The following is a 13,251-nucleotide window of genomic DNA, read 5'->3' as shown; positions in this document are numbered from 1 at the left end:
CCCACGCTCCCGCCCCGCCTACCTTACGGCGGCCCCCCTCACCTCCCATCGTCGGGGAGGGTCCAGACCGGGTGTGACGTAACACGGGAGCGACGAGTCTGCGCTGCGCGCGCCGGCCTGGCCGCCTTCCGGGTCGCGGTGGGTCGGTGCTGGGAGCTATCTCGTGTGGCTGGCGAGACGCGTATCCCAGTCTTCTGTGGTCGCTGCCGGGTCGACCCGAACCGGGTAGGCACCACAGTCCTTCCCAACCACACTGCGACCTCTGGGGGCAGCGGGACACATGCTTAGCCCTTAGCCAAGCTAGGACGCCTGGGAGCTGCTGCTTAGTGGCGGGACTCGGGAATCAGGGTTTCTGTCACGTGCCTGCTCTGGGCGCTAGCCCTGTGGCCAGAGGGCCGACTCCGACGGACCCAGACTCTGGGACCCAGTCTCGGCCATGTTCCACCTTCCTACGTTCAAGCATCAACCGAGCGCCTATTTCCATCCTATGTAGGATCAGTGGATTTCTGAACGTTTCAAAACTATTGGGGGCCACCAGCAAGGTCCTAAGGTTTCACGAAGAAAGAGTGTAAACACATGGCATTAGGAAGGGCAAAATGTGGTGAGGGTGTAGAACATGGATGTGGGAAGACAGTGAGCAAGTGTAGAATCAAAGGAGATTTGTATGTTCCCAAAGGTTGCTGGGCAACTGCAGTCAGGCAGGGGGACAAATAGCTACCCACTGCTCTGGAAGAACCTCTTGTCAGGGCTCTGATGGAGGCCAGTGGTGCCCAAAGTTGCAGTTTCTTGCCCCAGGAAAGTTCCTAAGACACATCGTAGAGAATGTCCAAAAAGACCTGTAGCATCTCTATTTTTATTTATTTTCCCAATAAATAATAACTGTAATCATCTAAATCTATTAATTTTAACTTAGCCTTATTTATTGAGAACTGTATTTGTGTATGTGTGTTATAAAGTTCAGATTAGTACATGCATGTGATGTGTAAGCAGATAGACACACATGGTGGGGGTGCATACATAAGAGGGTTTATGTCAGTGATCAAGAAACATTCAGAGCTGTAGCTCTAGGCTGTTCTTTAGCCTCAGTTAAGACATAAGCCTTTTGTATGTGTGTGGACTTGGTATCCCAGAAAGTCTGTACTGTCCCTCTCAAATGGGGTTGAGAGGTCCTGATGGAAGCAGGCTGGCACAGGTGAGAGGGCACACGCTAGGTTGAAGATTGCAATTTTGCAAAGGAACAGTGGTACTGTTCTTGTCTGAGGATGGGGTAAAAGTGTCCAGAGGGAGAAGGGGGATGGATCAGCTGAACATTGGGGATGGAAAACCTAAACGATGTGTTCACCCTTGAGGAACCCTTTATTTTTATATTCCCAACTGGATGAGAATTGGTGTCAGGGGTCAAGGAGAACAAATGTAGTTAGAAGGCTGCTCCCCATTATCGTCAGCCTCTCCAGCCTTCCCTGAAAAGCCAGAGGGGGCTGGTGGGGTGTCTGACCTGAAGGAATTTGGAGGCCTTCCCTCCAGGAAAAAGGGGTGGTTAAATTAAAATCATGGGGTCACAAATAGTTGGACACGACTTAGTGACTGAACAACAACAAACCCAAGAATGTTTGTAGTTAGTTTCAAGGATTAATAATTTACCCCAGAAGAGAAGGAAGGTCTCTATGAGTCAGTCAAGGATATCTAGTTCCAAAGGAGAAGTCATCTAGACCAAGAAAGCAGATGGAACAAATGATAGTTACAGCTAAAAGAACATCAGGGGCCTTCAGGTGGGAGACACACCGCCATCCTGCTAACAGGGCACAGTGATGACCCAGAGAGGTGGACTTACCTCCTGCTCTTCAGGCAGGGGCCTCCAGGAAGACTGTGTGATAAATACACAGGCATGGAAGGCATATTCTATACAAGCATGAATATGGGATGCATTTGGTATTTACCGGGAAATATAGTGACAACTGGCGTTTTTACAAGCCCAGCTACAGGTTGTGGTGCCTGAGTTTTCTTTAGGGGGCCATCTCTTCCACTCTTGGTACACAAGGTTTACATGTAGATGACCCCAGTGCTGGCCTCTGGGGTTGCATGACACAGAGGTAGCTAATCAGAGCCACACAGATTGAGGCAAAGATAAACCCATAATCCAATCTGAACCAATGAGAGGTAGTTCCCTAGGGACTGGGAAGATGGGAACTCTTTCTTGCTGGGGTTGCTCCCCCTGCCCAGGAAGACAGCACGTTTGAAAAAGACATGAATACAAAAAAAAAAAGGGGGAGCCAACATACGAGAGCCCTGAGGACATGACTAGAGCTGGAGTTACCCGTAGGCATTGGGGGTCTGTTACAGGAATATTCAGCCTCCCTCTGCTATCATGGCTTTATTTTTGCATGTGCCAGTTGGGTTGGGACCCTGGCTCTTGTAACTGTAACTGAGGATGTCTTAACTCCTGAGGGTAGGCCAGGGGGACAAAACCCTGGTGGAGGAGGACCACTAGGTGTAGAAAGACGGCCCTCTACTTTGGAAGGTCTGGCGGGCTGCATACCACCCATTGTCAGCATCCTGGCCTGTGTTGGGCCATGTGGGGGATAAAACTGGCCTACCGCATCCATCTGTGTGAATCCAGCATAAGCGATGAAGGTCTGGGGCAGGTCAGCTGGCATAGCGGTTGATAAGAGGCACCTCCCAGCCTTGCAGTTCATCCCTTGACTAAGGTGCATTTCATTTGGGGCAAGTCACTAACTTTGTGGGGCCCTATTTAGCTGGCTTCTAACCTCCCAGCCCCAGGGAAGCTTTCCTAAGCATATCAGGGACCATTTTTCTTCTCTAAATGGAGTCACAGCAGCACTTGCTCACTGGGGTTGCTGTGAGGACCGAGCAGGTAACATGCAGATGAAGCACTGGCCACATGTTGATCCTTGCGGCAGCCCCAGTGGGTACATCCAGATCCATCAGACTATTCTCTCTACTTTGGAGGATGTTGGAAATGTCCATAATAGAAGGTTAAAAAAAGATGAATAACATGGATGATACTGTAATGTTAAGTACTCAGTCATTGCATCTTCCCTCATAGCTCACTTGGTAAAGAATCTGCCTGCAATGCGGGAGACCTGGGTTCGATTTCCTGGGTCGGAAAGATTCCCTGGAGAAGGAAATGGCAACCTACTCCAGTATCCTTGCCTGGAGAATCCCATGGACAGAGGAGCCTCAGAAGAGTCAGACATGACTTAGTGACTCAACCATCACTTGTCGTTATGAACACTTGTCAAACAGAATGCACAACACCAAGAGGGAACCCCAGTGTCCATCCTGGGCTTTGGGTGGTGATGATGTTTCAGTGGAGGCTGGGTATGAGGGAACTCTGGACTTTCTGCTCAACTTTGCTGGGAAGCTAAAACTCTAAAAAACAAAGTAGATGTAAAAATGAAAACATCTCAAGTTCTTGGCACGGGGTCAGGCTGGTCTTCAGCTCGTGTGATTACCATCTCCCAGGCAAGCAATCCAGGCCGCCCTCATGTCTGCAACTTCCTGACCCTTCATGGCTGTGACCATGGCCCCACAGCCATAGCCTCTCCTCCTGGGCCATCCCAGGACTCTCTTTCTTTTGCGCCTCCTTAAATACCTTCATTTTCTGATGATGTGCTCACACTCTGGCAGCACTTAACCCCTAGAGGGGGACTCAAACGTCCACTGCCCCCCCGCCATGGTACCCTCAACACGACCTGGCTGGTGCCCGATTGATTCCTCTACCTGGGAAGACCAAACTGCCTTCCCTCCTTTTCCTGACACCAGGCCATTTCTGTGCCCCTTTGTGTACTTTTCCAGCAAAACTCCTTATCGTTTCTTGCTGGTTCTCACCCAATGCAGGGAAATAGAGCTGTGATCTCTGAGAAGGGCCAAATAGACCCCTAACCTTGATCTCTAGTGCCCTGATTTCAAAGGGATCTAAAGCTAAGCGCTGTGGGGAGACGCACCAGCTCTTGAGGGAGGCCGGGGTAGGAGGGGGAAGCCTCCTGGGTTGATTTGAATCCCCACTCCTGTCTACAGACCTGTGTCCAAGGGATTCAGCCAGTTTCTGGCAACCAGAATCCTCTTTCTGGGCAAGGCTACAGGGATACCCGCTGGGCAGAGGGGCCTGTGGACGACATGCGCCCTGGAGACACAGGCCCCCTATGAAGGGTGTGGAGGCAAGTCGGTTGAGCCTCGGGGATGTGTCCCTCCCCCAGGACACCAACACCCCTGACTTCCCCCCTGAACACACTTCATCCTATTGTGGGCCACCAGTTTATTAAGAGGTCATGGAGAAGGTGGGCCCTCTGACAAACCACAGGGGCGGCTACCCGCCACTCCAGAGACTGCCATCAGGCCACAACTTCAGCACGCAGCTGGCCCGGCTCCAAGGTGGCCGCCCCTCCCTTGATGTGGCCAGGTGGCCCAGCACGATGAATCATGCTGGAAACAGGCCTGGCCCATGGAGCCGCAAGGCACTCTGGGATGCAGAGGTTCTGGAAGGTGCCCAAGCCTTCTAGGCAGCCACTACCAAACCTGAGGCTGCAGGTGCTTGGGACTCGCTTGGCTGGGGGTGGACTAGGGGAGCAGCTTTCAGAAAAGGAGACAGGTACTTGGGATTCCCCCCAGACACAAAGGGTGACGGGGTCCACTGGGCAGCCCCCGCTACGGGTCACGGTCTGGTCGCTGGTCACCACCTCAAAGCCCCGACATGCTGGGCATGGGGTCAGAGCCTCAGCCCTGTGCTGGTGCCTTGTCAGGGGCCGGGCACACGCAGCCTTGCTTAGTCTCATCTGCGAGCCTGGCCCCTAGCTGGCTGCGGGCCTCCTGGGAATGCAGCCCTCCATTTCCAGTGCCTCGGGCCAGCCTTCGTACTTATTGGTGTGCTTGCTATTCTTCACATGCTGTGGGGTAGAAGAAGGCATGGACTCAGTCCTTGGCCACTAGGGCCAGACAGCCCCTCTGTCCCCTCGGGCTGGGGTCAACCAAGGAGGCACTCTCTGGGCACCCAGCTCCATCTGCCAGTGCCTCAGTGTTTTCATCTAAAGATGGCAGCAGCTGGCCCCTTACAGCTGGAGGGGGTCAGCTTCTTGGAACTCCGGTGGGCCTGGCCCGTGCTGTGAAGGGAAGGACGGGTGTGTCCCAGCCCTCACCTCACCTGCAGGGAGCCCATGAAAGCTGTGCCAAGAGTGAGGCCCAAAGGGACATTTCTTGTCTGGGATCCGAGCCACTCTTTTGGCAGCTGGAGCCTTCCAGAAACCACTGGAATGGCCTGTTTGCCTTGCCCTGTTGTGGGGAGCAGGGTTTGGGGGCGGGGGCCTCCCAATTAGGGCAGCTGGGGAGCAGGGTGTACAGGGTGAACTGGGGTCCTGGGTTTGGCAGGGATGGGACATCACTGAGAATCTTTTGGGGGTGGGGGTGGTGCTGTACCACGAGGCATGAGGGATCTCAGTTCCCTGACCAGGGATAGAACCCATGCCCCCTGCCCCCTACCCCTGGCAGTGGAAGCACAGAGTCTTAACCAAACGACTGCCAAGACGTCTGGCGAGCATCTTGAAGATGTATAGGAGGGAGGTATCTTAACTGTGACTCTTGCTCATGTGAAAGTTTTGCCATTTAAAGGGTCTTTAGGGGGAAATCCAGATAAGAGAGAGAAGATCAAAGTTACTGACCTCCCTGTGCAGATGGTGAGGGAGCCAGGACCACTGTGGGGCGGGGGGCAGGTGTGCTAGGCAGAATTCAGGGAAGGCCGCAGCATGAACAGAAGGGGACCTTGGAGACACAGGCCAGAGGGGTGGGCAGACTGCCCTGGGACAGGCAGTGGGGGTACCAGGCTTTGTGCCCATACCTGCTCAAAGGGGCTCTTGTTTTGCACACCCTTGGCCCCCACAAACACCCAGCTGTCCCGGAAGGCAAGGTCCTTGACGTTCTTGCTGCCCAGATCACTGAAAAGCTTCCGGGTCTCTTCATTCATCCTGCCGCACAGAAGGAAGAGAGGTGAGCCGTGACCCTAGATGGATGAGGCTGAGGCCGGCCTTGGCCATCACTTACTTGGTGGCTGGGTCGTCGTAGGAAGCCACAAACACCAGGGTGCCTTCGTGAAGCGGCCGGATAAACTTCAGCAGGTCGTTGACATCTGGGGGACAGGTCCCGTGGAGTGCTGGCCGCCTCTGGGCTCCCCTCCCTCACCAACCCCTGTTCCCCAAACGAGGAGACTAGCAGGGCGCGGGCCAGGGACTCATGCCAAGCCAGGCCGCCAAGTGAGTTTAGGAACCAAATAAGAGACAGAAAAGTTTAGGAAACAAGTAAGGAAAGAAAGAAAAAGGGAAGTCGTTCAGTCGTGGCTAACTCTTTGCGACCCCATGGACTATTGCCCACCAGGCTCCTCCATCCATGGGATTTCTCCAGGCAAGGGTACTGGAGTGGGTGGCCATTTCCCTTCTCCAGGGGATCTTCCTGACCCAGGGATCAAACCTAGGCCTCCCACATTGCAGGCAGATGCTTTACCATCTGAGCCACCAGGGAAGCCCAGAAAATAAGAAGCCAGGGCCAAAGTCCTAACTGTACACTAATCCTTCTCCCCACCTTTTCTGAGCGTGAGGGAGTGCTCGAGCTGCCAGGGGAACCTACAGAGGGAACAGAGTTCAGGGCAAAGGAGCTATCATTCTACCCACAGTCAGAAAGTGGTAGTGGCGGCCTGACTCACCTCCCGCCCACATGTCGAAGGCGCGGGCCTCGATGAGGTCTCCATTTACTCCTGGATAGAGGGAAGAATTGGGTGCTGCTACAGGAGCTGCCAGGGTGATGCTACCCGGAGCCCCCAGATCAGCAGCCCTTCCAGAGGATCCCCCCCTGCACACCCAACATTTGCATGCCCACCGTGCTGCTGGCTCACACGCCAGGACCCACCCAAGATTGCCAGGCATTGGCGGCCCTCCAGGGGCTCTCCAGGCAGCAGCCTCCCATCCCTGGAAAGTTCGAGATCTTCACTGCTACCATGCTTTTGTCCATCGGGTCACCTCTTCTGTGGAGACTTCAGCTCCCACACAGTGCCCCCCACCGTCCCAGGTCCCCCTGGGACTTGCCGGAGTGGGCATGTGGACAGAGGGTGGCAGGCTGCCACCTGGCTTTGCATCTCTGCTCCATGGGGAACTCACCATTCACCAGGGCAATGTTCAGTCCCCGGCCCACGTTGTCCTTGACACTGCTCATGAGCCTGGCAGGGGGACAGAGCTTTCCAATGGCCCATCAACGGCACACAGCCTCTGCTTCCCTCCCCGCCCCACCCCGGCCCCGTCCTGAGAGGCTCACATCCTGTCTTCCAGGCAGATCTTGGGTCCAATGACGTTGGCAGCGCCGCTGACCACACGGAAGGCCAGGTGCTCCTCGGGGCATGGCTGGGGCAGACCGCATTTGTACTTCCTGGCCCGTGGTTCTGTGGGGACAACCAGTGTGACTCCTGGACCTGGCCCTGGGGGCACTGAACACCTGAGAGGAGGTGGTCAGGCCCAGCCCATAGGGATGAATGAGTGATCACAGACCAGGGGACTGGTGTGCAGAGGAGACATGGCTTAGATCGAGGTCAGGGACCCCCAGGGAGGCTCTTTGTACACTGATGGGAGAACAGAGGATAGCAGGAAAGCCGCCAGGAGGATGGTGTATTACGAGGTGAACTGTGTTCCCACAGAAGAGGCTTGGAAGCCCCAGGACCTCAAAACGTGACCTTCAGTGGAAACAGGGTTGCTGCTGCTGCTAAGTCGCTTCAGTTGTGTCTGGCTCTGTGCGACCCCACAGATGGCAGCCCATCAGGCTCCCCCGTCCCTGGGATTCTCCAGGCAAGAACACTGGAGTGGGTTGCCATTTCCTTCTCCAATGCATGAAAGTGAAAAGTGAAAGTGAAGATGCTCAGTTGTGTCCGACTCTCAGCGACCCCATGGACTGTAGCCCACCAGGCTACTCCATCCATGGGATTTTCCAAGCAAGAGTACTGGAGTGGGGTGCCATTGCCTTCTCCGGTAAACAGGGTTACTGACATTATAATTCATTTAGAGGCAATCACCCTGGAATAGGGTGGGCCCTAAATGTAATGACTGGAGAAGGAAATGGCCACCTGCTCCAGTACTCTTGCCTGGAAAATCCCATGGACAGAGGAGCCTGGTAGGCTACAGTCCATGGGGTCACAAAGAGTTGGACCGGACTGAGTGACTTCACTAATCACTTTAAATCTAATGATGTGTGGTTTTAGAAGACAGAAGACACAGGCGTGGAGGAGAAGGCTGTGTGAAGATGGGCGCCGAGACAGAAGGGATGAAGTCACAAGCCAGGGGCCACCTGGGGCTACCAGAAGCTGGAAGATGCCAGAAGGAGCCTCCCCTGGATCCTTTGGGATGAGAGTAGCCTTTTAATACCTAGATCTCAGACTTGGAGCTTCCGGAACAGAAAGAATACCCTTCTACTGTTTAAGCCACCTAGTTTCTGCCATTTTGGTATAGCCACCCCAGGAAATTTATACAGAGTTTGAGACCAGGAAGTGGGGTGCTACTGTAATAAATCCCCCAAAATGTGGAAATGGCTTTCCAACCAGGTAATGGGTAGAGGCTGTAGGATTCTGAGGTAGTTCTTAGAAAAGGTCTAGATTGCCTTGAAGAGACTGTTAGTAGACATACGGGCATTGGAGGTAATTCTGCTAAGGGCTCAGAAAGAAAGGAGAAGAACAGTAGAGAAAGCTTCTACCTTCATGGAGAATATTCACATCACTGTGCCCAGAATGTCACTAGAAATGTGAGTGCTAAAGGTGCTTCTGGTGAGCTATCAGACAGAAATGAGGAATGTGTTCTGGGACACTGGCCAAAAGGCCACCCTTGTCATCAAGTGGCAAGGAACTTGGCCAAATTGTGTTCTAGTGTTTTGTGGAAGGTACAACTCATGAAGGCTGAACTTGGAGATTTCTAAGCAGAGTGTTGAGGATTTCTCCTTGTTGCTCACAATAACATGGGAGGGAAGACAGGCCAGTTAAGCATGAAAGAACCAGAATGTGAAGGTCTGGAAAATTCTCAGCCTAACCATATTGCAAAAAAAAAAAAAGAGAAAAGCAGGCTCAGGAGACAACACCCAGGGCGTGGCTGGACAACTGTTTGTTAAGAGCTAGGCGGGTTACTTGTGGACCTACTCAGCTGTGTCAGCAGAAGCCAGGAGAGAGAGATGACATTATCCAGGAATGATCTGGAGGACTCTCTTGTCTATAGCTTAGACCCTCATGAATTCCAAAGGAGATCAACAAGGTTTTTGAGACTTATATACAAGTAGGAACTTTTCCAGGCTGGACTGAGAAAGACAGACAAAGGATGGAAGGGAGGAAGGATAATTCCAAGGGTAGGCCAATAGTTGCAGAGGCCACAGTTGACTTGGGCCCAGAGGGAGGGTGAGATCGTCCCCTATATTCCAGAGCCCCGCCAACCTCCACCCCCTTAAAGGCCCAGGGATTCTTCTTAGGATTTGAAATGGAATGGATCTGCCCTGCTGGGATTTGGACATGTTTGAGACTGATGACCTCTTTATTCCTTACAATTCCTCCCTTTCAGAATGGCGATGTCTATCCTATGCTTGGCCCCCTAGGTGTTCTGGAAGGAGGTAACTTGTTCTCTGGACTCCAAGCATGCAAGCAGCTCCAGTGGGCTATAGTATGGGGAGGGGTAAATGGAGAAGAGAAACCCTGGTGGGCTGGGTACAAGCATGGCTGTCACAAAGGTGGTCAAAGGGTATAGGCACACTGCAGGAGCAGTAAGGTGAGAGGAACCTTACCTGCAGTCACTGAGTTCTCTTGGCCTGTGGGTACAGAGAGTTGTTTCTGTTAGTAGGGCAGCCTGGTCCTGTACCAGGAAGTCAACATGGCGGGCAAACCAGGATCAGGGGCCAGGGGCTATGCCAGGCTGACCCTGGCACATACATTCCTGGGCAAGTCTAAACATTCACATGCAAAGCTCTCTGCTCCAGGAAAGGGTACATGGGACTTGTGAAAAGTCCTTAGAGATGAGGTGTCCGGGGAAGAAGGGGTCGAGTTCCCTCCCCGTCTCAGAACCCAGTGGAAAGCCTCCGGGGACCAATGAGGGCATCATCTCCAAGATTCAGCCGAAGCCCCACCCCACCCCCCACTCCGGCCCCAGTGACTCCAACTGAACTGAATGAATTCTAATGAGTGGGGATTGGTGTGCCCAGCCAAAGCAACTGGCTGGTAAGGGTCAGGCTGTGCCAGACACCAAGAGGCAGACCAGTGGGGACAGTTCCCAGTGTCCCGCTGGGAGGAGACAGACAAACCAGACCACTGCCAGCCCCATCCTGAGCCTCAGCCCGCAGGTCCGGGTGCCTGCTGCCAGCGACCCTTGTAGTGGGGTGAGGGAAAGTCCCACACTCACTGGTGAAGAGTTGCTGGATCCGAGGAAAGCCAAGGCCACCAAGGAGGATGCTGACTATGATCCAGGTGACAGCCATGGTGATGACCAGGGCCACAATGCGAAGGGGGCCTGGAGGCAGGACAGATGTGAGCGAGGTCACTTCTGAGGGCAGTGAGCTCCCAGACGACCCCAGACCTTTTCATGAGAGGGTCTCCTCATCCGCTGGGGAGGAAGGGATGGGAGAACAGAAAGGAGGGGGGGACCTGCGGCTGCCCACCAGGCACGAGAGGGGGATCAGCTCCTGGTGGGTGAAGAAGGAAAGGCTGCTGCACCTGGAAGGCTCTTGGCTTGGTTCTCCCTGGCGGTGTGGAGGGGCCTTCCAGAGCCCCTGCTTGAGAGGGCTTTGCCCCCATCCCGTGCTGACAGAGGAGCCCCCTAACCCGTGAAGTCCCCATGCATTTGAGTCCCTGCCATCCGGCCCTCCTTTCTCCTGCAATGATGAAGGAGAAGGCTCTTACCCCTTTAGAAGCCCTCCCTTCCCCTGCTGTGAGCTGGGTGCCCAGCTCCCCAACCTGCCCGGTGTTCTTGGAATAGCTCACTCTCTCTCACTCTTGGTCCTCTATTGTCAACATCTCCCATTCTCCGAAGATGCAGGAGGACAGGCCTCCTTGGGGATCACATCCCCAGCTGGCCGCTGGCCTCCATCCACTCCCTTCCCCTCCTCACAGGCCCCTCCAGAGTCACATATGCTGACTCCTTCCACCTCGCATAGACTTCCCTTCTGGTCCCTCTGTCTTCTGATCTCCTCCCCTCTGCCCACGCCTCCATCAGCCCCGTAGGACAGCCTATCGCCAAGACCCCCGGCCCGGGACCTTCTTGGGGTCAGTGCCCCGGGGTTACCTGTGGGGCCTCGTTGTCTCCAGCCTGAAGCCCTCCTGCAGAAACGCTTCTGGGCTGGCACTCCAGAAGCCCATAGGATGCTCCTCACCCTTCTTGTCCTCCGAGACTCTGCCCTGAAGACCTGGGCTTGTCCTGGTTCCTGTCCCACATGGCCTTCTCATCTCCTTCCATGGACTTTTCCCGGATCATGTCATTCATTCTCCTTGTCCTTAACATTTATCTCTGGCTCTGTCCTGTCTTCTGAGCCATATCTATATAGCCAACTGCTACTTTACTATTGCTATTTGGATATTTCACAGGTGTCTCAAACTAAATATTAAAACAGAACTGATCTTCTCTCTTCTATCCCAAATAAGCAAACTCTAGTCTTCTGGTATTTTGTCTTTGAGCAAACGATGCCTCCATTCATACAGTGTGGCAAGTGAAAACATTACAGAACGACACTGGGGAATCCCCAAATCCTGTGTCCATACCCTTCTCTCACTCTCCCCTCCTGCCTCGACTATCTGTATAAGTGCCTCCTCTGCTCCCAACCTTGAACTGACATTCACAGAGCAGTGACTCTTGTTTTCCCAGGCAGCCCTGACCATTCTTGAGGCCACATCTTCCCAGCCAGTTCCTCATGGGCCAGCTTCCCTGGGATACATTCATAGTGCTGCAACCTTCGCCGCTAGGAAGTCCACCCCGAAACTGGTGGGACCCCAAGCCCGCTTCGTCTCAACTGTCCAGGCAACAGCAGAACTGGCAGTGGGTTCCCATCCGAGCCCAGGGCCACTTTGATCAGCTTCTTGTCTAAGACCACTGCATCTCCCTGTCCACCCAGCTGCTGCACTCCTTGGGGCGTCTCTCACATAGCTCTTTCTCCAAAGAGTGGCCAGTCACCCTGTTTGGGAGAAACAGACTATCGTACCCTTCTTCTCATGACTGAGAGAGCTGGGAGCTGAAGTCCTCAGAAGTGAAAGGATTTGCTCAAGGTCACAGCATGAATGTTTCTGCAAAACCCAACAAACCCAGTGGTCCCACCACTCCCGCCCTCCCCGCCCTTCCAGACAGACCTCTGGGCAGCTGGGCCTCCAGCCGAGTCTGCTTTCCAAGTCTCTCCCTTTCACGGTGAAAGCTACCCACCTGCCAACCTCATGTCCACTTCTCTCGCTGGGCTGGGGCAGCCGGCAGGTGCAGCCTTTGGGGACCCTGCGCTCTGGGGAGGGGGGCAACAAAGCAGAACAGCAGGTTTGGGTGGGGGTCAGGGATGACCTCGTGGTGGGCCCCAGTTGTGGTGCGGGCGTGATCGGTGCACAGATTTGCTGGTCGAACTCCCTGGCCAGGCCCTTCAGGGACGTGGAGAGGAGCCCGGCTGGGACCGGAGGGGACGCGGGAACCGGGCGGCTCACGATCGAGCCCCCGGGAGCCCCTGGGGCTGGGAAGTGGAAGTGGTTCTCCCAGATGCTGGTCCCTCCCGCGGGAGGCCGCCCCCACCCCTCCGGGCATGGAGGCTGGCGACGCCGACCAGGCCGGCCGGAGACTTGCCTGACGCCACGGGGGAGGGATGTGAGCCGGATCGGGGGCAGAGTCGTGAGGCCAGCCGCCTCGCTCTACTTGGCGAGGCCAGGGAGCTGCGCGGGGCAGCTCGAGAGGCCCGGCAATGGCGACTCAGGGCGAGAGCTCGGCCCGCGGCTGCCACCGCCGTCACTGGCTAGCGCTGGGCGGCCGGCTACCGGGTAGGAGGGGCCCGAATTGGCCCCGCCCCCGACGCGCGCTCCGGCGGAGCCCCCGGGCCGGGCTCCGGGGGGAGGGGCCACGCTCGGCCCCGCCCATGACATCTCCCCTGAGACTTCGCTCAGCGGAGAGAGCCCCGCCTTCCCAGGCTTTGAGGGCGGGGCTACCCTCCTGCTCTGCGCTCAAATCCAAAGCCTACAAACTGGCTGTGGGATCCGGGGGCGTAATGAGAAATTCTTTCAAC

General features: G+C 55.0%; 1 protein-coding gene across 3 annotated transcripts; it reads right to left on the bottom strand.

Moving 5' to 3' along the window:
* Nucleotides 1–4,259: 4,259 nt before the first annotated feature.
* Nucleotides 4,260–13,015, bottom strand: FAM3A (FAM3 metabolism regulating signaling molecule A). Of its 3 annotated transcripts, XM_055438377.2 has the most exons (12): nucleotides 12,819–13,015; nucleotides 12,417–12,489; nucleotides 11,292–12,174; nucleotides 10,413–10,520; nucleotides 9,802–9,825; nucleotides 7,312–7,435; nucleotides 7,158–7,216; nucleotides 6,910–6,968; nucleotides 6,707–6,757; nucleotides 6,052–6,136; nucleotides 5,849–5,975; nucleotides 4,260–4,904 (listed from the first exon to the last, which is right to left on the bottom strand). In XM_055438377.2, exons 3-12 carry the CDS (start codon nucleotides 11,450–11,452, stop codon nucleotides 4,809–4,811), a joined length of 894 nt encoding a protein of 297 aa, XP_055294352.1. In that variant the 5' UTR covers nucleotides 11,453–12,174; nucleotides 12,417–12,489; nucleotides 12,819–13,015; the 3' UTR covers nucleotides 4,260–4,808. The 3 variants fall into 3 exon arrangements, with proteins under 3 accessions (XP_055294352.1, XP_088690370.1, XP_088690371.1); XM_088834244.1 differs by lacking the exons at nucleotides 6,910–6,968; nucleotides 11,292–12,174; XM_088834245.1 differs by lacking the exons at nucleotides 6,910–6,968; nucleotides 12,819–13,015.
* Nucleotides 13,016–13,251: the final 236 nt, after the last annotated feature.

This window comes from Moschus berezovskii, chromosome X (genome assembly GCF_049115385.1).
Source record: "Moschus berezovskii isolate FMDL1 chromosome X, NW_MosBer_1.0, whole genome shotgun sequence".
NCBI classification, from domain to species: domain Eukaryota; kingdom Metazoa; phylum Chordata; class Mammalia; order Artiodactyla; family Moschidae; genus Moschus; species Moschus berezovskii.
Note: the sequence above shows the minus strand (reverse complement) of the source record. Positions and strands in the feature narration are given on the sequence as shown.

Excerpts from the sequence above, each read along its gene's own strand:
- FAM3A (XM_055438377.2), bottom strand. The coding sequence starts at position 11,452 with ATGAGAAGGCCATGTGGGACAGGAACCAGGACAAGCCCAGGTCTTCAG. Across the intron at positions 6,969-7,157 it reads GAACATTGCCCTGGTGAATG|GGATGGGAGGCTGCTGCCTG; the intron begins GTGAGTTCCCCA and ends CGAACTTTCCAG. Across the intron at positions 5,976-6,051 it reads TACGACGACCCAGCCACCAA|GATGAATGAAGAGACCCGGA; the intron begins GTAAGTGATGGC and ends TCTGTGCGGCAG.